This window comes from Acanthamoeba castellanii (assembly GCF_000313135.1).
Source record: "Acanthamoeba castellanii str. Neff unplaced genomic scaffold scf7180000084639, whole genome shotgun sequence".
In the NCBI taxonomy this organism is placed as follows: Eukaryota; Discosea; order Longamoebia; family Acanthamoebidae; genus Acanthamoeba; species Acanthamoeba castellanii.
Genome location: NW_004457431.1, coordinates 128,424 through 147,636, shown reverse-complemented (window position 1 = coordinate 147,636; position 19,213 = coordinate 128,424). Strand labels below are relative to the sequence as shown.

Genomic DNA, 19,213 nt, shown 5'->3' with positions numbered 1-19,213 from the left:
GGTGATCGAGCCCACCGCCAGACGGGGGCAGGTGAAAAGAAAAGAAAAAGTGGCCCCAGGGGTGACACCAACCTTGGGCAACTCACGGGGAAGCCAATCGAGCGAGTGGGCGTTGTAGCTCTCATCCAGCTGGTTGAGCGCATCGATAATCAAAACCAACCGGCGCTGGGCAGCTGTGACGAGAGGGAGTGAGCTCAAATGAACGAGAGGACCACAGAGCGAGCCAGCGAGTGGGGGCAGGCGTACTCTTATGTGAGCCAGCGACGGCGGCCGCGGCCTTCTCAAGCAGCTTTAGGAATCCCTGCTTCAGCGCTGTGTAGTCCTCGGCCACTCCCTCCTCCTTCTCCACCGCCTCATCGTCTTCCTTCTCTCCACCCTCTACAATCCAATAGTCGGTTGGTAAGCACACGCAACCGCACACACACATCGCACATGACCGCACACAATTGGAGCTTACCTTTCGCGTCATCGACTGCGGTTTCATTGGCGGCGGCCTGCGGGGCGTGAGTGGCGATCACCAGCTTGAGTTCGCTGGTCAGACGCTCGAGAGTGTGTCGACAGTTGGTCGACCCGGGCGCGGCGCCCACAAAGTGCGGAATGACCACGTTGCCCTGCTCCTTGCTCTTGCGGATGTACTCGCGAGCGAACGCGGCCACGAGAGAGCTCTTCCCTCCGCCTGGTTCGCCCAGCACTGCAAACAACGACGGCACATCCTGCACAAATTGACCACGATTGTTTAGAGTTAAGGAGGCGATCATCGTCAGCTGCAGTTATCTGGGCTCGTGTGGTACCGATTCTGTGTAGTTGTGGATCTCCTGGAGGATCTTGCTGCGCCCCACGAAGCTACGGGCGTGCGACTCAATGAACGACTCGTGGTAGGCGCGGGCCTGCGTGAGCGGGTCCAGCTCCGTCTCTTCCTCCGGGAACTGGAATTGAATGAGTGAGTAGAAGCGCACTCAACGGGCGCAATCGAGGTCGTGTGCGTGTGGTACACCTCTTCACGGAAGGCTTGCCACAAGTCGGCCAGGACCCGCTCGCCGAAGCGCTCCAGGTCGCCCACCATCGGCTGCAAGAAAGAAAGTAAGATATCAGCAACCACCGAGCCGGCGTAGGTGCGCTCGCTGAGTCGATAGCGGAAAAGCCGCGTACCTTGCCGTCGACCATTCCCTTCCACGAGCAGGGGTAGTAGTCGTAGTAGCACTGGGGCGGCATGACCTCCTTGATCGTCTCCTTGAGTCGCTCCATTCTCTGGCCCGCATCAAACGACTCTGCCTGCAGAACGTTTGTTAGACCACCATTCGGTTGGACCCCTTTGTTTGGGAGGTGCGACACGTCAGCAGAGCACATCGAAATACCTCGAAATCCTTCACATGCGCGTTGGGCACGCTGCGCTCAAACGACGGGTCGCGCATGTAGAAGTAGCCTCGCGCCTTGGCCGGATCCCTCAGTACGGCGTAGTGCCTAGTGCGGGTACGGTCTTGTGAGCCATCCATGTCGTGCGCGGTAAAAACAGGTGCAGAGCCGGGGGCGTGAGCGTGCGTACATCTCCAGGTGCGTGATTGAGTAGCCCGAGGGGAAATGGCGCAGCCAATCGTAGCGCGGCTCATCGGGCGCCACGTACTCGTCCGGGCACCAACCGTACCTGCGGCCGAGCAGACCTATGAAGAACGGTCGACAGTTGTCGATCTCGCCCAGGCAGATCTCGAGCGCCTGCTGCGTTTCCTCCTCTGTGACGCCCCACCTCAGATCCACGGGCGTGATGTGCACCCGCAGCTTGTTGCACCTGCAGTGTCTTTGTGAGTATGTGCGTGTGTGTTGTGCGTGTGCGTGTGTGTGTGTGCTTTGCAGCATCGATAATGGTCGTGCATCGTTGTCGTGGTGAAGGCTGATGTAGTGTCGTAGTGTACCTCTCCTGCAACTCCGGGAAAACGTAGCGGGTCAGATAGTCGCGCTCACCGTGCATGTCCCTGAACGTGGACGAAATGAACACGCGGGCGCTTCGCCACTTGGCCTCCTTTGGCTGCAAGGGCGTGAGCGACGAGAATTCAGAGTTAGCCCAATCAAAGCGCACTCCCGTGCGTGTGTGCGTGTTTGTACCTTGGCTCCCTTTGGGCTGGGCTTCTTCGTAGCGGCAACGGGCGCGGTGCCGTTGGATTGAACAACCACTGCGGCCTGCTGGCCGTCGACATCTAGAGCGCTTTCCTCTGGCGTAGAGGGTGAAGGGGGTGTTGGAATGTCCGCTGTGTTGGGCACTTCGAGCGCATCACGCTGTTCCAGGAGATCGTCAGCACCAAAACAACATGCAAGCCCACGCACGCAACACGACACATGACACGCAACACTCACCTCGGTCTGAGCGTAAGCGACGAGGAATGGGGCTGGGTCTAGTCGCTCACCCTGCGCCTCGCAGTCGGCGAAGTACTGCGGAGAGATGAGGAGGTGGCCCTTCTTCCGGGCCTCCTTGGCGCGTGTCGGATTGGCCTTGACGAACTCCTCCGTCACAACCAGGTGCGTTGTCTGCAATTTTGAGAATGAAAAAAATAATGATTTATATTGACCAAAATTCTAAATAAAAGAAGCTCGGGAGGGTACCTTGGCGGTGGGCACGTAGTGGACCTGGCCTCCGCCCGCCTTGATGGCCTGAGTGAGGCTCGAGCGTTTTTGCGGGTCTAGCCCAAAGATTGACACGTCTAATCCAGCAAACATCTCAGTCGATGCTGTTCGGTTTACAGCGGCCGTAGAAAAAAAGATTTAAGTCTCTGCGGACCCTACCGAAGCTCGATGGCCACGCGTCCGGTTGGTGGTGGTCGCTGCGTTGTTGCTCCTTGTCCGTCTTTGCAGTGAACAAATTCTACTATTTTTTCAAGTTTTTGGGTGTCCACCCAGTTTTCACAGAGCCTGCCCCCATTAGTTACACGGGACTTTAGTCCGTGAGTACATTGTAACCGGTGAGCACACAAAGAGCAGTGGCCACCAACGTTTATGTCCGCTCTTACAGCAACGCAAGAGTCAACAGTAGAGGAGGGTGCGGGAGTGTATTGCTAACAACCCGTTTGGGACGTTGCTCTGTCAAAAACTGATGGAGGTTGTTATCCGACAACAAGCTCGCTCACGGGCGGGAAACATTCGTGGCCCACCCGGGCGTGTATGAAGGTGCCTGGTGGTTCTGCGTGCCCGGACCAGACGCTGTGGAGCCTGCGAAGAGTACGAACAAAACCGCGAGGTCAGCTGCATGCTTTTGGCAGGCCGAAGAAAGCTGCGCTGTTTAAAGTGTCAAGCACGCACCGGCGCGCACGAAGCCCGGGTTGCCACCGCTTGCAGGCAGGTACTTCCCTGCGTCGTGTCTCTGCGGGTCGTAGCCGGTGCTGCCGGGTCCGGCGGCCTGCACCCGGGTGCCCTGAGTCTCGGGCGTGGGCATGGTCTTGCCCATGTCGAGCGCGCCTGGCACGTAACCGCTGGTGCCCGGCCCCACGCCCTGCACCCTGGTGCCCTGGGTCTGGGGCGTGGGCATGGCCTTGCCCATATCGAGCTTGCCCGGCACGTAGCCGCTGGTGCCCGGCCCGGCCGTCTGGACGCGCGTGCCCTGGGTCTGGGGCGTGGGCAGGGTCTTGCCCGCGTCCAGCTTGCCGGGCGTGTAATTGGATGTGCCGGGACCTGCCCTCTGTGGCCGCATTCTACTGTCTAGCTAGGGGTGGGTGGTGGTTGTTGAAGAAGACGGTGGTAGTAGGTTGGTGTTGAAGATGCGTTAGCCGGGGAGCTGTGTGCTGTGTGGTTGCTTCGTCAGGGCGGGCAGTTAGCGGGTGGTAATCGGGGATGACAAGGGACACAGAGACAAAGCGCCGACAAACGTCCGACATTCGCCGAGTGACACACGATGGCCACACGCCGCGTACGCTGAACAAACGAAACGTGTTGTGGATTTATACATCTGGTGAATTATGTGTGGGCGGGTAGGGTAATACAGTAGTGCATGCGGTGGGGCGAGCTAAACGCCCGCGCAGGCAGGAAGGTGATGGCGGAGACTCAAAGCGTGATGTAGTTCAGCGGAACCAAGCCCACCACTCCTACCGTGAGCGAAAGGGAAAGAGGCCGTCAGCCGCGCGTTGAGCTGCGTGCGAACGGGAGAACGGAGGAAGCTGGGTGGGACACGAACCCTGGTTTTCGGCGTAGACCCACTCGGGGGAGAATGTGCGCCATACGAAGAGCGAGTCGCCTGTTCGCAGCTCCAACTCCACGGCGCTCCTGGGCTGCAGGTCGTACCCGGCTTTGCCCTCGTACGTGTCACTCGCCCGCGCAAGGTTTTCGTCCTGCACCACCGGCCGATGATTGATTAGACCAGGCCGTCAACGGCATTGCGCAGCGTCGGGGGGTGAGGGCGCGAGAGTACCGCCAATATCATGGGTGCGTTCTTGATGAGAACTTTAACGATTTCGGGCAGGTTGCCCGCTTGCATGGTCATAGGGTCGTCGGTGATAAACAGGTTAGGTCCCCACACCGTCGCCATGTTCGCTTCCGTCTGAGGAAATAGGAGTTTTAAAAAAAAGGCTAGTGCGCCACAAGGAACGGAGAGATCGAATGAGAGGGGTAGTGCGTACCATTTTGGTGATGTCCTTGTGCTGTACGACCTTGTGGAAATGCAGGAAGAGGCTCTTTAATAGGTCGTAGTTCTCGCGTGGCAGGCTTGCCGGCAGCATCACCGCCAGGTAATCCGCCATCAAGCTTTCTTCACGCAAACCTGGCACATACGCAAAAGAAAATGTGTGAATACAAAGCAACACACTACACGCGACAAACAAATCGTACTTCCTGCGGCAACGAATCGCTGTTGGGCCTTGCCGCAGATGAGGCCGCCCGGGAGCTTGCGCACGTATTGTTTCAGCAGTCCGGCCACGCAATGTGGATCGTTTACCTCTTCCTGTTGCCGCCCACCGCACACGCGATGAGTACTCTCTGCCGGTTCTCCCTGCCGACGCCCTCGCCAGACTCACCTCAAAGTTGTAGTCCATTCCGCAATCGATCTTCAGCTGGAGGTCATCCATCGTCGCTTTGTTGCCGGATATGCGGAACAGACCCTCCTCACCGAGACCTGACCGCACACGACACGCACATGGCACGACACGACACGCGAGGGGTAAGACACACCACACACATTGACTTGAATCGAATACGCCAGAAGGTACGTGCCTTTGGCCTCGAGGTAGGAGATGGCCTTGTCGACGAACGGCGGAATGGATGAGCGAGAATTGGGAGAGCGCTTGAGGAGTGCCGAGAGCTCCGTGCCGAACACCTTCGTCCTCTGCACACGTTGACGAGCCGGTCATCAGTGCACTGATGGCACACAGTACACGGCACACAGCACAGCACACAGCACACAGCACACAGCACACAGCACACAGCACACAGCACACAGCACACAGCACACAGCACACAGCACACAGCACACAGCACACAGCACACACGCTTGCACCGCACACGACACAGATCGTGCGCAGCGCACGTTACGCAAAGTGGAGATGCGAACCTCAGGAGCGGGTGCGGAGTTGCGGACGACGTGGCGGGGCTTGTCGCCGGAGCGGAGGAGAGGGGGAAGGCCGAGCGACTGCCGGTCGGCCGTGGAGATGGTGAGAGCGGGTTCGCTCACCGGCGGCCCCTTGAACTTATCCTCGAACTCCTTGCGCCGCTGCTGCGACTCGGCCTTGGCCTGCTGGAGCTTGGGCTCGAGCTCCTTGAGAATGGTGAGGCTCCGCGACAGGAAATTGATGTGGTCCGTCACCATGTCGCAGCACACGTCCGCGATTTCGAACTGCTTGCGCGCCTCCACCTGCGCCACGTCAAGCGGCAACATGGGACCGGTTGGCGTGTGAGCGCGCATCGGATCGGAGCTAAAGAGCGACGCAATTGCAGTAAGTACCTCGCGCAGCTTGTAGACGGTGCTCTCGGTCATGTGCTGGAAGGCCTGGTCGAGATTGGCCTCGACCACGCGCTGCTTGTTGGTCGCCTCCACCTGGATTCGCAGCTTGTCGTACCTGTTCTTCATGTCCTGTTGTGGTTGCGTCGTGAGCCACTATTTGGATCCAGCCACACCAGTCGAAAAGGGAAAAATGGCTACCTTGGCCGTTTTGATCTGGGTCGTCTGGAACTGGGTGATCGGGATCTCCACTCTGGACATGTCCTTGGCTTTCTGTACGAGTGGTGTGGAGTTGAGTACACACAGCACACGCACACGCACACGCACACGCACCACCGCACACGCACACGCACCGCACACGCACGCGCACACGGTCGTGACTGGGCGGTATACCATATCGAGGAGACCAGAGAGGCGGCTGATGACGGCGGAGAGGTCGCTGCAGAGGTTGGATAGGGGCGCCGATTCGGTGGTCCCCAAGGTGCCGAGGGCCGAGGCGATCGACATCTCCGCCCGCTTGAAGTCTGCACTCGCACACCACCGACGCCGACGCCGGGTCAGACACAGGTGGCGATAAAAGCAATTAATAAATCCAGCCACTCAGCGGAGGGGCTCGCCGCCTGGCAATACCAACGCGTGGGATATGCAGAGGAGGAAGAGGAGATGGAGATGGAGATGAGGAACCTTCAAAGGAGGCGGCCGCCTGCTTGGAGGCCTTCTGCATGATCTTGAGGTTTTGGTTCGTCGTTCGGATCGACTGCCAAAGGCCACGAGTTTAATATATTTATGAATATTAAAAGAGGTATAAAAAAGAAATAGCCTTTCATATTTTTTCAAATATTATTAATTATTTGATAATAAAAGAACGAAAACGGAAAAGGGGGAGCGAAAGGGGGGAAGTGGCACGTTGTGAAGCTGCACGATTTCAGGGTTGATGGTGTCCGATACGGGCACGTTGGAAGTCTTCTCCTTCATCGTTTGGGATAGGATGCGCATCTTATCCCCCGCCACCCCCGCCGAGATTTTAAGTTTTTCTCCCGCCTTCTTCATGTTGAACGACATCACACTCAGTGCTTCAAACTCTTTTGAACGAAGGAGGCGAGGCTGGGCCGCAAGTTTGGTCCACTCGTCTCCGGCAGCAGATCTGTTCTGTGTGTGCAGGCGTTTCTTCTTTGAAGAGGAGGTGCCACCTTGGCGCCCTTGGTGCCTAGCCGCAAGGTCGTGGTTGGCCCCTTGGTTAAAAATTGGCCTTCATTTTTGCGGATTGGGGCAACTGTCGACAGCTGATGGACGCCAGAGCGCACTCGAACACAGGTCACGCTCAGCTGATGGTTGTTCGCCAGCACGTTACGTTCGCATTTCTCAGATTATAGATGGGACAGCTTTAGGTGATGAATTTGGCAAAAAGAGAAGAGCGTAGTTCAGCTGGAAGAGGAGGAGGAGGAGGTCGCGGCCTCCTTGGCCTTCACGTCGTCGCCCTTGAGGGTCTTGCACAGCAGCGTGCGCACGTTCTCGCCCGAGAAGGTGTCCAGAGTGAAGGGAAGCGACACCACCCTACATGTCGACAAGAGATGAGCCATCGACGCTCGGACACTTGAGCTGAATCGCGGCTGGCATGAAGGTGAAGGTGTACCGTGTGCGGGTGGCTTCGACCTCGTCGCCCTTGGGCGTGGTGGTGCGGAGCAGGTAGGACTCGCGCTTGACCAGGGTGCCGAACTTGTACCACGCAGGGCAGTCGTTCCAGTCGATGCTCTTCTCGCCGAGCAGCTTGGCCAACTGCTGCGTGGTGCTGAGACCCTGCAGCTCCTTGTGTGCGAAGTGGTGCTGCGCCAGGCCGGCGATGCTGTTGCGGCGGTAATCGTATCGCGCCCTCCAGTAAACGTTGTTCTGTGTTGTGTTGTGTTGTGTTATGTTGTGTTGTGTTGTGTTGTGTTGTGTGTGCCACATATTGTGAATATGTGAGTACAGAGCTTTCCCCAGTGGCAGAGGGGCGTTGGTACGAAGGCTTCAGCGTTGGTGGGCACGTTATGCGCGCGAGCATCGAAGTAAGGCAGCGAGGTCTTGACGTGTTCGGTCAGCTGTAGAAAACGAAGACGACAGGAAAGTTAGAATTCAGCTGATCTGGCGGTGAACGAAAAGAATTGTTGCCATCTCAAGGCAACACGTGCCTTGGGCTCCTTCTCGGCGTCGTAGGTCCCGGCCTTGAGGGCAGCGGTGAACTGCGCAGTCGCGAAGCCAGCGAGCAGAGAGCTGATCTGTTGAGCGCAGCAATACGAGTGTACAAGGCATGTGTCAGCCCTTGCAAGTGGTGAAGGGGTTGTTTGTTGTTGGGTGTGACACCAACCTTCTGGATCTTGCCGCCGAAGGGCATGTCGTTCTGGGGATCGCCCTTCTTGGGCTCGACAGGCTCGATCTCCTCGCCGGGCTGGGGGACGGTGGCGGGGAAGACCAGGGTGATCTCGTCGGAACAGGTGAAGACAGCCACGGGGTTGAAGTGCTTCAGGAGCTCCTTGGCGGTCTCCAGCATGGCCTCGTGAACTGTTGGTCGTAAGCAGCAGTAAAAATTAAATTAAATAATTAAATATAAAATGGGTGAAGAGAGATGGGAGTTCGTACTCCTGACGTCGTAGGGTCTCGTGAAGGACTTGGTGAACTTGGAAAACTTGTGGCCATCCAGGCGCACTGGGAAGCGTCCAGGAGGTCAGCCAACAAGCACAATAACGATAGTAAAAAATCAATAATAAAATATAAAAAGAAAAAGAAAAGAACCCGGTGACGGGAAGGGGTACCGATCCAGGGCTTGGTGGGGTCGAGTCGCATGTTGGTCTCGCGCTCGTAGGCCTTCATGCGGTCGCCCAGGGCCTCGCAGGCGCCCTTGGTCTCCTAAAGTCATGCGCACCGTTGACAACGCGGAAAGTGAGTACGCTGGCGTGAGGCCGCGCGAGGAGGCGAGAAAGGGGGAGGACCTCTTGAGTTGTGGTGCCCTCCATTGTTGGTTTGTGTTGTTGTTTGCGTTGAACTGATTTTTTCGACTTTTTAAAAAGTCTCTTTGGTTCGTCGGTGTGCACTGAAAAGATGGTGGGTAATTTCGAGGATTCGTTTGGGCTGAGCAGGAGGAAGTCACTTGGCCACCGTGATGACGAGATCAGGTCGGTAGTCGCGCTGCTTCCCGTGTTTGTAGCCCACCATGTTGCTCACCACCCGCGTTCCCTCTGTGTGTGGTGTATTGTCAGGAGGTCGGATGATGAGAGTTGAGTTGGATATGGTGTGCGTACCAATGATCTTGTCATCGTTGTAGTGAGTGTGGCCGTGAGCCCAGACGGCCACATTGGTGCCCTTGTTCTTGAACATGTACTCGAGGCTCGAGCTAAAAGCCAAGCCACTCCCTGTAACGAGGCAGAGTGTTGGAAATCCGTGGTAGTTGGTTTTGCTAGGCACGAGGTACCTCGAATGCGGTAGGTGGGAGTGTGATGGGTGAGCACGACGGCCTTCTTGCCCTTGGACATCGACGCCTGGATCTGGGTCTGCAGCCACTGCAGCTGATCCTTGTGCGCAGCTACACTGTCGTCTGGGGAGAACACCGCCTCCGGGAAGTTGAGGCTAACGAGTGCCGTGCATTAGTTCACAGAGCGAGCGTGGACTGGTAAGGGGAAACAGTACTGGCGCCTGGTTTTGTAGATCAGCCGGTAGTCGTTCATGGATGAGGCGGCCTGCTGTTTCATGTCCTCGGGGATATCTGACCAGAGGATGCACCCCATAATAACGAACTCTCCGAGCTCCACCAGTCCCTTATCAAGATACACTATGTTCTTGCGCGGGGCAGCAGCACAGATGTCGTAAATGGCCTGATTGAGCTCACCTGCGATGTAGCGGGAGCAAATCAGAAGTGTAACGAGGAAAGTAAGGCGAGCTGAGTAGAGCGTACCCATGGTGGGGTGTGGCGGCGCGGAACTGGGACTGTAATACTCGTGGTTGCCCGCCAGAACGAGGACCAGCTTGAATCGGGTGGCCTGGTGGTACAGGAAGTCCCGGTATGTCGGGAGCGCAGGATTTCCAATGTCGCCCAACAGCCCCAGTATGGGAGCTGATGGGGTGATCAACTGAGGTGTGTGTTAGCAATTGCAAACACATGGCGAATGATGTGAGGGGTACGGTACCTCTGGGATTTGAGAAAAGGACTCATAGAATTCAACGTGAGTGTCCGATGCGATCTGGATTCGTAGGTTGCTGCTCCCGTCGAGAAGGTCTTGCACGCTCAGTCCTGAGGTGGGAGTGGCAGTCTTATGTTTCTTCTCTGCTACAAAATGACAAACACATGATTGGCATCAGTTCACCGTTGGTCGGCACACTGGCACTTGGACGTACCAAGTGCGTGGTTGAGCATATCTCGAGCAGAGCGCCCTTCGGCTGTTCGGTCATCCAGGCTCAGACCTTGCTTCTCCAGATACCAGGCAACATTCTCGTATCCTCTGTGGTCATTCATGAGCCAGCTTACGAAGGAAACAAAAGGATGTGACAGAGGACACAGCATACCGAAGGGCGCAGCTGTGCATAGGTGACCACCCGGCCTGTGTGAAGCTGTTCAACCTTGCTCCAAGCGAGAGCAGCAACGCCACCACGCCTATCTCGGAGAAAGATGTAAGCAAAAGAGGGGCATGATCAATGACGAAGCAACAGGCACCTAGATGACCGCCTGCCGCTGCGCTGTGCAGAGGAGTACAGTCCGACTGGACCCCTTTCGCGTCTATGCGCGCCCCGCGGCGGACCAGCATGGCCACGGCCTCCGCGTTACCATGCCACGCAGCGTAATGGAGGAGTGTTTCGCCATAGGTGCAGCCCTCCACAGCATAGTTAACCTGAACACAGCAACGTGAATGAGCTGCTGCCGTCGATCCCCCCCCCAAGAGTTCAAGTGGCCCGTACGTTACTGTGTCCAAGGCCGTTGTCGAGATAGGCTGCCAGAGCTTCGTTGTGGCCTTGCTTGATGTGTTGCACAACTTGTTGAGGCACCGTAGGTTGCTGCATGTGTTGCAGGACTCCTCGTGTTGTGTGGTGTTCTCTCCTTGCTCCTCTCGGCCAAGAAACAAAAACCTTCTGGAAGTTTCCAGAACCAATTTGGATTTACCGAAACAGTTTCAGTGCTTGCCGCTGGCCACAAAAGCAGAGTTCCCACCGTGCTCGCCCGAGGCGTCTTGTGGTAGGGAGCAAACAAAGGTAGTGGAAGAGCGAAAAAGAGTGATGTACGGCCAGCGTGGTCAGGCCACGACCTTCACAAAGGTCGGCGTGCTTGGCCACGTTGAAGGTGGAAATGGAAGCGAAAACCTAAAAATGGATAGTGCAGATGAAGCGGCGGTCGACAAAACTGGCTTCTAAAAAGAGGGGGGGAGGAGATAGGACTAACGGAGGAGACAACTTGATAACGGCTCAAGGGGGGAGTAGTCGAGAAGAAGTGGAATGAGGAGGTAAGGTGGCGAGGGAACACCGTGTGATAGAGGAGCCGACAAAGCGATTTCGGAAAGGTGAGAAGTCAGAGGAAGTCTACTCGACCACCCATCTCTCCATCTCTGTCCATCACTCGCCTTTCCATCGCCTCTCATCTTCACTATGTTCAAGACGTTGAGAGCTGTGGGCAAGAGGGGGAAGGACAAGCTCGCATCTTCTTCGTCCTCCAGCAAGAAGAGCGGGAGCAAAGCTGCGGACAAGCAGATCATCGGGGGTCCGGTGCTGGTGAACGACTCGAGCGACTCACAGCTCACTAAGAACGCTCCAACGCGCCCTATGACCAAGGTGGACATCCATCAGCTGGTGCGAACAAGCAATCTGGTCGAGATGAAGAAGCATCGCTTCACCGACGAGGAAGTGAACCTTCGCAACAACGACGGCCACACCCCGCTACACGCTGCCTGCAGTCTGGACAGAGGCAATATCGAAGTCGTGGCGTACCTCATCTCCCTCGGGGACGACGTGAACGCTACCGACAAAGCTGGATGGACTCCTCTACACGCCGCCTGTCGATTTGACGAGACGGGCCACCTCATCCCTCTCCTTGGTACGCCTTTGTTTTTTCCTGCCTTTTCTTCTTCAGATTCTTAAATCGTTGGAACTTCTCTATCCAGTGAGCCACGGGGCCGACGTGAACATCGCCAACACGGATGGCACGAGACCGTTGCACTACTTTGCTCGCAAGCGCTTGCAGCCGGAGACGCTTGAATCCAATGCGCGAGTACAGCCCCCCCCAGACAAATCTCGCGAGATTTTTGAAGCACGCATTGAATGGCTGTTTCTTATCAATTGTATCGTACAGGCACTTGACGTCATGCTTACCGCCGGTGCGGACCTCAACGTCAGAAACGTGAACGACGAAACGCCCCTCCACAGCTGCGTGATGAAAGGCAACCTCGCAACGCTCGAGCTGCTCATCAACAGAAGCGCTGACATCAACGCTGTAAATAAGTGCGTAGCTCTTCCTCTTTCTCTCCAGCTCATGTACGATGAGATGCACCACTTACGCACGGAGTACGCTTCGACAGAGTCGGCGACAACGTACTCCACAATGCGGTGCTGTGCCAGAAGTTGGACATGATCAGCAAACTGCTGCGGATGGGGATGGATCCCACCTTGAGCGCGCCGAACAGCCTGAACGGCAGTCCACTGGACCTGGCCAAGAAGGACACCTCTGCTGCCGGCAAGAAGATCTACGAACTCCTTACTCGTACGTTAACAGCCGCTTGGATAATGGCGTTGTAATGCTCACTCTCTTGCATGCGTCATGGAACTGAACAGGACCAGCGATTGAAGACGAGGCGGACGAGGTTGCGGAAACAGACAAGAAGACAGACTTGTGGTCGCTGACAAAAGCGGGCGACTGGAACGAAATCAAGAAGCTCTACGGATCCGAGGAGAAGCAGAAGGTCGTGCTCCGAGTTACCGAGGAGGAGTTGAAAGCCAGGAACTCTGCGGGCCGGTGTCTGCTGCACTTGGCGTGCAACCAATCGGAGCCCAATCGAGAGATGATCGAGTACCTCATCGCCAACAACCCGACCGACATCAACTGCGTCGACAACAACGGGTGCACGCCTCTCCACTATGCGTGCAAAAAGAACAACGACGCAGAGACCGTCGTTATCCTGGGTACACACAAACCACACAACCCAAGTGTCGCGTTTACTTTGGTCATGACTGACGTGCACCTGCAGTTGTCAAGGGAGCCGACGTGTCGCGATCAAGCAACGACGGAATGAAGCCCATTCACTACTTTGCCCGACGAGCGCTCTTGCCCGAGTCCGTGGTCTCGAACGAGAAGGGGCTCGACTACTTGATGAAATTCGGCGCCGACATCAATGCGCCAAACAAGTATGGCGAGACTCCCCTGCATAACGCCATCCTCCAGGGCAACCTCCTCATGGTCCAGCTTCTGCTGAGCAAGGACCCCGATCTAACGCTAACGAACCGGTACGCGTCAACACGATCCAGCCCTCTCCTTTTTCTTGGGCGCAACTAATGCCGTACTGTCACTATTCCAGATACAACGAGAACGTTCTCCACTACGCCATCATCTCCCAGAAGAAGGACATGGTCGACAAAATTTTGGATCTCGGCATCGACCCGCGAGTGGGTTCGGCCACCAACGGCACGCCGCTCGAATCCGCGAAGCTCCTTTCCTCGGGGCAGGGCAAGGAGGTGTACGAAATTATACAGAGTACGTTGCCCTCCTTTGTTTGTTTGTAGTGTGAGCGTCGAGGTATCCTGTGGGCCACTATGATTCATTCAATTCTGACCATTGATCATTTGTGACTTCTAGGAAAGGCGACGAGCCTCGACATTGCTGGAATGACAGACGAAGAAAAGCGAGAGTACAAACGTAAGCGAGTCATTGATGAGCTGGTCGAGACAGAACGAGAATACGCGAACGACTTGGGCATCATCATCAAGGTGCATCCTCACTCTTTTCGTTTTCGCGTGGGTCAAATGCTAAAGCGCGCACTTCTCGCGCAGGTCTACGTGAACCCGTTGAAGACCGTCATGAACACTGATGAAGGTCTCATGGAGTGGCAAATCGAAGACATATTCGGTAACATCGAGGAGATCAAAGAGGCGAGTGATAAGATGAGCCGCGCCTTGCAGCTTTGCCAATTGGCCGATCCCCAGTACTTCGGCCAGGTTTTCCTCAACCGCGTACGTCCGCCTTATACATGCGAACGCACCACACCCACAATTGACGATCACATCCCTACGCAGATGGAAGACCTGCAGAAGTATGAAGAGGTGTGCGTACATCAGCAGATCGCCACCGATGCCCTACAGGAAGCACTCCACTCTCACAAGGCCTTCCGAAGCTTCTGCGAGGTACGACCGAAACTGTCACCTGAACGCACGTGCGAATCGAACTCAATCGGACTTCCCCCGTGTAGGCTGCCCAAAAGCACAAGGACTGCAAGAAGCTATCGATTGATGCGCTGCTCATCAAGCCCTTCCAGCGAATCACGAAGTATCCACTACTTCTGCGAGTACGTATGCCTGGACGATGCACGCACAATGGCGGCGTGATATTGATTGACCCTTTGCCTCTTTCTCTGTGTAGGAGCTGATGGGGGTGACGCCGGAGGATCATCCCGACTACCCGGACATTGCGAAGGCCCGCGACAAGCTGGAGGTCCTCATCAACGTAGCTAATGAGAAGAAGCGGGTGATTGATAGCAAGATGCTCATCAAGCAGATTAGCGACAACCTCGTCTACCGCGACGACGAAGAGGTGCGTACTCGTGTTATCTCCCATGTCTCTGGCCCTGCGCTAACGTTGCTTCACGTGTGGTGCGCGCAGCGATTGGATCTCACGCTTGACGAGGAGCGAGTCTTCAAACGAGAGGGCCTCTTCAAGATGTCGTTCAACAAGGAAAAGATGTTCAAGCGGACGGTCCTCCTGTTCAGCGACCTCATCCTCTTGTGCCATGCGGAGAAGAAGAAGTATGGCTACCACCACTACATCCCCATATCCCAGTGCCGCGTGCAGGACGTCACCGACGGAGCCCTCGAAGGCGGTACCGACCCCGCTCCTCGTTTCCTCCCCAAAAGGCTGAATTTTCTGTGCACGTAGCTCACCCGAACTCGAACGAATCGTCTCTCCTTTCAGGCAAAGCGGTGAAGAACGCGCTGTCGTTGACATATCAAGCGAAGCAGCTTCGAGTCGTCATCTGCATCGATTCGGCCGAAACGAAGAAGGAATGGATGAGCGCGATAGCCGAGTGCGCGGCCGCCGAGCCATTGACTCCCAAGCTTAGACACTCGGACGGCGGCAGCACTGTCGGGGGCGCCAGCGTGATCCGCAGCAGCCAGACCCTGCCGGCTGCCTTCAAGGGCTTCGGCCTCCGGAAGCACGCGGCGCTCGACGACCATAGCAACAGCGGCGATGAGGGCTCTACGTCGCCACGGCACAACAATGAGGCCGGAGGCAGCATGAACCGATCGGCGCCGCCGCTGAGCCAATCGGACAAGAAGAAGCGTCTCGGGAGCACTACTATTTCTCCGCCGCCCTCGTCCTCGCTCTCACTGTCGACACCGCACGGCACCACCAGCAGCGGTCCGCCGTCGCCCTCGGGTTCGTCGTCATCACTGCCGGCCACTGCTCCCCTCGAGCGAAGGACCAGCAAGCTGGGCGATGACAGCAGCAGCGGCGGTGGAATATTGGGCGTTCTGCGGCGGAAAGCGTCCACGGGCGAACGATTCAAGGGCGGCCCGACGAGTGACATTGCCGTGTCTTCGCCCATCGAGGCGTCCCCGACGCGGACAGGCCACGCGAACACGGTGAGCGGCGCGCTGCGCGGCGGTACCACGTCTCACTACGAGCCCGCCGGCGATCGGTCTCGACCCCGCACCCCCAGCGCGGCCTTGCCTTCGGTCGGCTTCACCACCGGGTCCGCCGTCACCCACTCGCCTTCATCCGGTTCCTTCCCCGCCATCTCCTCTACGCCTTCTTCCCCCGCATGCGCGCGCTTCTCAGCGTCAGCCGACTCGTCGCCGGCATCATCGCCACCAACGGGACTGTCCGCATCGCTGTCCTCCAGCTCTCCATCGGGCACGCCCAAACGACGCGTGCGTGCGCTCTCCTCCTACAATACGGCGCCCAACCGACCGCTGCCGTCTCTCCCGTCTGGCGGCGGCGCACAGACCTTCGCGGCCGCTTCTGCCGCCGCACAGGCTGCATCCTCAACGACGCCGTCGGCTTCTTCATCGCCGTCACCTCCCGCCGCGCAGAAGGCTTCGGAGCCGGCCGCCAGTGGTCCGCCGATGCTTGCGGCCTCTCCGTCGGCACGCTCGCTCTCGGTGTCGTCGCTGGGCACCAACTTCAACGTGCCGCTGCCCCTCTCCACGCAACACCCGATCGCCAAGGCCCTCTTTGATTTTGTTGGGGTGCGCGCCACCACCACTACCTTCTTGCCTTGCCTCTTTGAACACGCCACCTGACCGGCAACCCACCGCAGGACAAGGAGGCCTTCCAGATCGATCTCAAGGAGGGAGACGTCGTCACTGTATTCGAAAAAGACGAGGAAAAGGTAGATTCCACCACCGACCCATCATCATCCTCCTCCTCCTCACCATCATCGGCTAATTCGTGTGCGCAGGGCGATGGGTGGTGGTACGGCGAGTGCAACAAGACGACGGGCTACTTCCCCAGCCACTTTGTAGAACTGCTTTAACTTGTAATCATGTGATGCATCACATCACCATCTCTCGCGCTGATCGGTAAAGAACGAATCCACCTTTCATTGCTTAACTGCATCTTCAACCACCAAAGCTTCCGCTTCCTGGACCTGGAGGCTCACCTCGGCGGGTCGGTAGCCGGGCAGAGCGCGGGAGCGGCGGTGGCGGCTGTACACCAGACAGGCCACTGCTGCCCCCAGCGCGAGCACCAGGGCACCGAGCAGCGAGCACACCACGATCAAAGCGATGCCCCACCCGGGCAGACCGCCGCGCGACGAGCCGCACAGGGCCAGGACTGCTCCGTTGCACTGGCTGCAGCTCGTCACCGCTTGGACGAGGGGCAGCGAGCAGGTGCTGTCGAGAAAGCCGCTGATGAGGAACTGCGTGCTGGACTGCTGGTCGACGCGCACGAAGCCGGCATCTTGGCCGGTGCACATGGGGATCACCGGCATGCACTGGCCCAGCGGGTAGTCCACACAGTTCCTGCAGCTCGTGCTGCAGCCGCACAGCGTGACAGTATCCGGGCCTACAAAACCAACCAACCAGAAACAACCACGAATAAAATCAGGCGAATGAAGAGGAATCGCAGGTTTTTGGGGTGATAGGGGGGGTACCGCTGGGCTGGCGGTTCGTCGGGCAGGCGTACTTGGACACGTATTGCAGGGTGTAGGTCAGCACCGGGTCCTCTTTCACAAACGAGAACGAGCCCCGCGCGTTCGGGTCGCTGCACGCAACAATGCACATCACATTAAACTTAAGTTCCATTTTGCCAAACAACCGAATGGTTGAAGATGTACCACTTGAAGAGGATGCGGGACTCACGACCATCCCGACCACCGGAGAAGGAGAGGCTGAAGCCGTCCGACTCGCCTCCGCCCGGCAGCTGCTCGAAACGCGCTGTGCGCTGGCTGCCGCAGTCGAGGTACTGGCCCACAATGTCCCGCTGGCATACGGCCGGGACATTGTCGGTGCTCGTTTGGCAGACCGTGTTGCTCACCACGCCGCACACGGAGTAGTAGTAGGTGTTGCCCGCCCCGCTGGCGGTGACGTCCTGCCCACGAAGCTCCCTCTCCAGCGGAGCGAGGTCGTAGGAGGAGGAGCCCACCCTACCTTGACAGTCGCGCGCCCCCGATACGGTCAGGGCCATCAGGCCCACCAGCAGGGCTAGCACCACCACCACCACAAATGTTTTCGTCAGGGCCTGCACCTGCATCTCGTCGTGTTCTTCTTCTTCGCTCTGTGTGGAAAAAGGCCTTGCGTGGACACCAACACACCAGTAACACACATTAAGCCTGTTGCCTGGTCCGCATCAAAACGGACAGTATGTAGCAACGTCTTCCGCATCTCCGACTATGTTGTATGTCGCCAGCCAGCTCAGTGCCTGCCGCTGTCGTGGTAGTCCCTCTCCCTGCTGTTGCTGCGGCTCCTCCGGCGTCGCTTCTCCTCGGGACTCCTGCTCCGCCTGGTCTGCCTCTCCTTGCCCTCGGCCTCCTCCCTGTCTCCGGTGCTCTCCCTCTCTCGGCTCCTTTTCCTCTCCCTGTCCCGCTCCTCGCTCGGCGCAGCGGCCGGTTGCGACGGAGCTGTCGATGACGAAGACGACGCCAGCGAGCTGAGACGCGTGTCGTCGCCGCGTTCGAGGGCCTTGAGCTTTTCGCGGATCTGGCGCTCCTGCTCCTGGCGCGGGAGGTCGCTGAGCCGGAGCGGGGCGCGGGTGGCGGCGTCGCCCTCCTCTTCCTCCTCGCGCAGCTTTTCCTTGCGCTGCTCGGCCACGTACTCGTCGTACTCCACGCCCGGCAGCTCCTTTATCTCCTCGAGCGGCAACGGATCTGTGTCGCACACGCACGCATCACCGCACACACGCGGGTCAGTCGCACGACACACACCACCGCACACGCACGCACGCACGCACACGACAGACATCGCACACGCACCGGTGGTCAGGCCGTATTGCTGGAGGCGAAGAGCGCCGGCGAGGACGTAGGTGATGGGGCTGCTCTTCTCCTTGGGGGTGTAGCACACGGGCAGGCCGCACTCCTCGCACCCGGCCCTGAACTGCTTCTCGTAGCCCTTGTCCCTGCGCCACGATCACCACCCACAGCTCCATCACAACCACGGCAGCACATACACGCAACATTGTCCTATGAGCTGAGAGCTGGTGTGCGTGTCGCGTGTTGTGTGTCGCGTGTTGCGTGCGACGTCAATTGTCGCGTGTAGAGGTACCGCTTGAAGGTGACGGGCTCGAGCGGCTTGGTCTTGAAGCGGTACTCGCGCTTGCCCGCCTGGATGATGTGCGCATTGTCCGTCTTCCTGCGCGGCAGCTTCTCCAACGGCGTATCTGGATCCAGGTAAAGTTAAATCATTCAATGAAGAAGATGAAGAAGGAGATGGAGTTGACTTATTTGAACAAGAGGATTGATGTGTTTTCTGGATTCGTTGGGGGGGGGAGCGTACCAATTGTAAGGCAGAGCGTGCCACACACGCAGTAGTAAACAAAGATATTCTCGTCCGTGAATTGAGTCTCGTTACCGCTCGAGACGGTGGTACCTCGCGAAATCACCTTCGGCATCTTCTCTCACTCCAGATGGATCAAATCAATCACACAGCTGA

General features: G+C 57.6%; 7 protein-coding genes across 7 annotated transcripts in view; 1 reads left to right on the top strand and 6 right to left on the bottom strand.

Moving 5' to 3' along the window:
- The window catches only part of ACA1_087970 (NACHT domain containing protein), a gene marked incomplete at both ends in the record, with an annotated part of 6,955 nt that extends 4,249 nt beyond the window's left edge, over window positions 1–2,706 (bottom strand). The window contains 13 exons of the mRNA XM_004338567.1: window positions 73–173; window positions 247–378; window positions 458–713; window positions 792–926; window positions 995–1,066; window positions 1,150–1,272; window positions 1,356–1,461; window positions 1,544–1,642; window positions 1,670–1,783; window positions 1,908–2,020; window positions 2,098–2,268; window positions 2,347–2,517; window positions 2,593–2,706. Coding sequence (XP_004338615.1) covers window positions 73–173; window positions 247–378; window positions 458–713; window positions 792–926; window positions 995–1,066; window positions 1,150–1,272; window positions 1,356–1,461; window positions 1,544–1,642; window positions 1,670–1,783; window positions 1,908–2,020; window positions 2,098–2,268; window positions 2,347–2,517; window positions 2,593–2,706 — 1,707 coding nt within the window. The remainder of the gene's footprint in view (window positions 1–72; window positions 174–246; window positions 379–457; window positions 714–791; window positions 927–994; window positions 1,067–1,149; window positions 1,273–1,355; window positions 1,462–1,543; window positions 1,643–1,669; window positions 1,784–1,907; window positions 2,021–2,097; window positions 2,269–2,346; window positions 2,518–2,592) is intronic.
- A 403-nt stretch (window positions 2,707–3,109) lies between these two features.
- On the bottom strand, window positions 3,110–6,883 carry ACA1_087960 (RhoGAP domain containing protein; the record flags this gene model as incomplete). Its single annotated transcript, XM_004338566.1, has 14 exons — window positions 3,110–3,195; window positions 3,286–3,654; window positions 4,154–4,307; window positions 4,388–4,516; window positions 4,596–4,735; window positions 4,804–4,915; window positions 4,989–5,086; window positions 5,143–5,296; window positions 5,522–5,821; window positions 5,912–6,040; window positions 6,110–6,181; window positions 6,302–6,432; window positions 6,593–6,665; window positions 6,815–6,883. The coding sequence occupies 14 exons, from the start codon at window positions 6,881–6,883 to the stop codon at window positions 3,110–3,112; spliced, it is 2,016 nt and encodes a 671-aa protein (XP_004338614.1).
- A 446-nt stretch (window positions 6,884–7,329) lies between these two features.
- ACA1_087950 (tRNAHis guanylyltransferase family protein) lies at window positions 7,330–8,755 on the bottom strand (the record flags this gene model as incomplete). Its single annotated transcript, XM_004338565.1, has 7 exons — window positions 7,330–7,462; window positions 7,542–7,795; window positions 7,909–7,986; window positions 8,071–8,163; window positions 8,253–8,446; window positions 8,525–8,590; window positions 8,698–8,755. The coding sequence occupies 7 exons, from the start codon at window positions 8,753–8,755 to the stop codon at window positions 7,330–7,332; spliced, it is 876 nt and encodes a 291-aa protein (XP_004338613.1).
- A 273-nt stretch (window positions 8,756–9,028) lies between these two features.
- Window positions 9,029–10,933, bottom strand: ACA1_087940 (Ser/Thr phosphatase family superfamily protein; the record flags this gene model as incomplete). The annotated part of the gene is made up of 10 exons (XM_004338564.1): window positions 9,029–9,120; window positions 9,184–9,294; window positions 9,354–9,469; window positions 9,569–9,767; window positions 9,834–10,008; window positions 10,066–10,205; window positions 10,274–10,377; window positions 10,442–10,529; window positions 10,590–10,764; window positions 10,832–10,933. The coding sequence occupies 10 exons, from the start codon at window positions 10,931–10,933 to the stop codon at window positions 9,029–9,031; spliced, it is 1,302 nt and encodes a 433-aa protein (XP_004338612.1).
- A 579-nt stretch (window positions 10,934–11,512) lies between these two features.
- ACA1_087930 (RhoGEF domain containing protein) lies at window positions 11,513–16,602 on the top strand (the record flags this gene model as incomplete). The annotated part of the gene is made up of 16 exons (XM_004338563.1): window positions 11,513–11,957; window positions 12,025–12,131; window positions 12,213–12,361; window positions 12,439–12,620; window positions 12,692–13,039; window positions 13,105–13,360; window positions 13,432–13,607; window positions 13,710–13,840; window positions 13,904–14,083; window positions 14,147–14,254; window positions 14,320–14,415; window positions 14,490–14,660; window positions 14,730–14,946; window positions 15,039–16,315; window positions 16,387–16,458; window positions 16,528–16,602. The coding sequence occupies 16 exons, from the start codon at window positions 11,513–11,515 to the stop codon at window positions 16,600–16,602; spliced, it is 3,990 nt and encodes a 1,329-aa protein (XP_004338611.1).
- A 66-nt stretch (window positions 16,603–16,668) lies between these two features.
- On the bottom strand, window positions 16,669–17,819 carry ACA1_087920 (uncharacterized protein; the record flags this gene model as incomplete). Its single annotated transcript, XM_004338562.1, has 3 exons — window positions 16,669–17,132; window positions 17,221–17,330; window positions 17,404–17,819. 3 exons carry the CDS (start codon window positions 17,817–17,819, stop codon window positions 16,669–16,671), a joined length of 990 nt encoding a protein of 329 aa, XP_004338610.1.
- Window positions 17,820–17,980: 161 nt separating this feature from the next.
- On the bottom strand, window positions 17,981–19,172 carry ACA1_087910 (uncharacterized protein; the record flags this gene model as incomplete). The annotated part of the gene is made up of 4 exons (XM_004338561.1): window positions 17,981–18,432; window positions 18,538–18,680; window positions 18,827–18,941; window positions 19,151–19,172. The coding sequence occupies 4 exons, from the start codon at window positions 19,170–19,172 to the stop codon at window positions 17,981–17,983; spliced, it is 732 nt and encodes a 243-aa protein (XP_004338609.1).
- Between the last annotated feature and the right edge of the window lie 41 nt (window positions 19,173–19,213).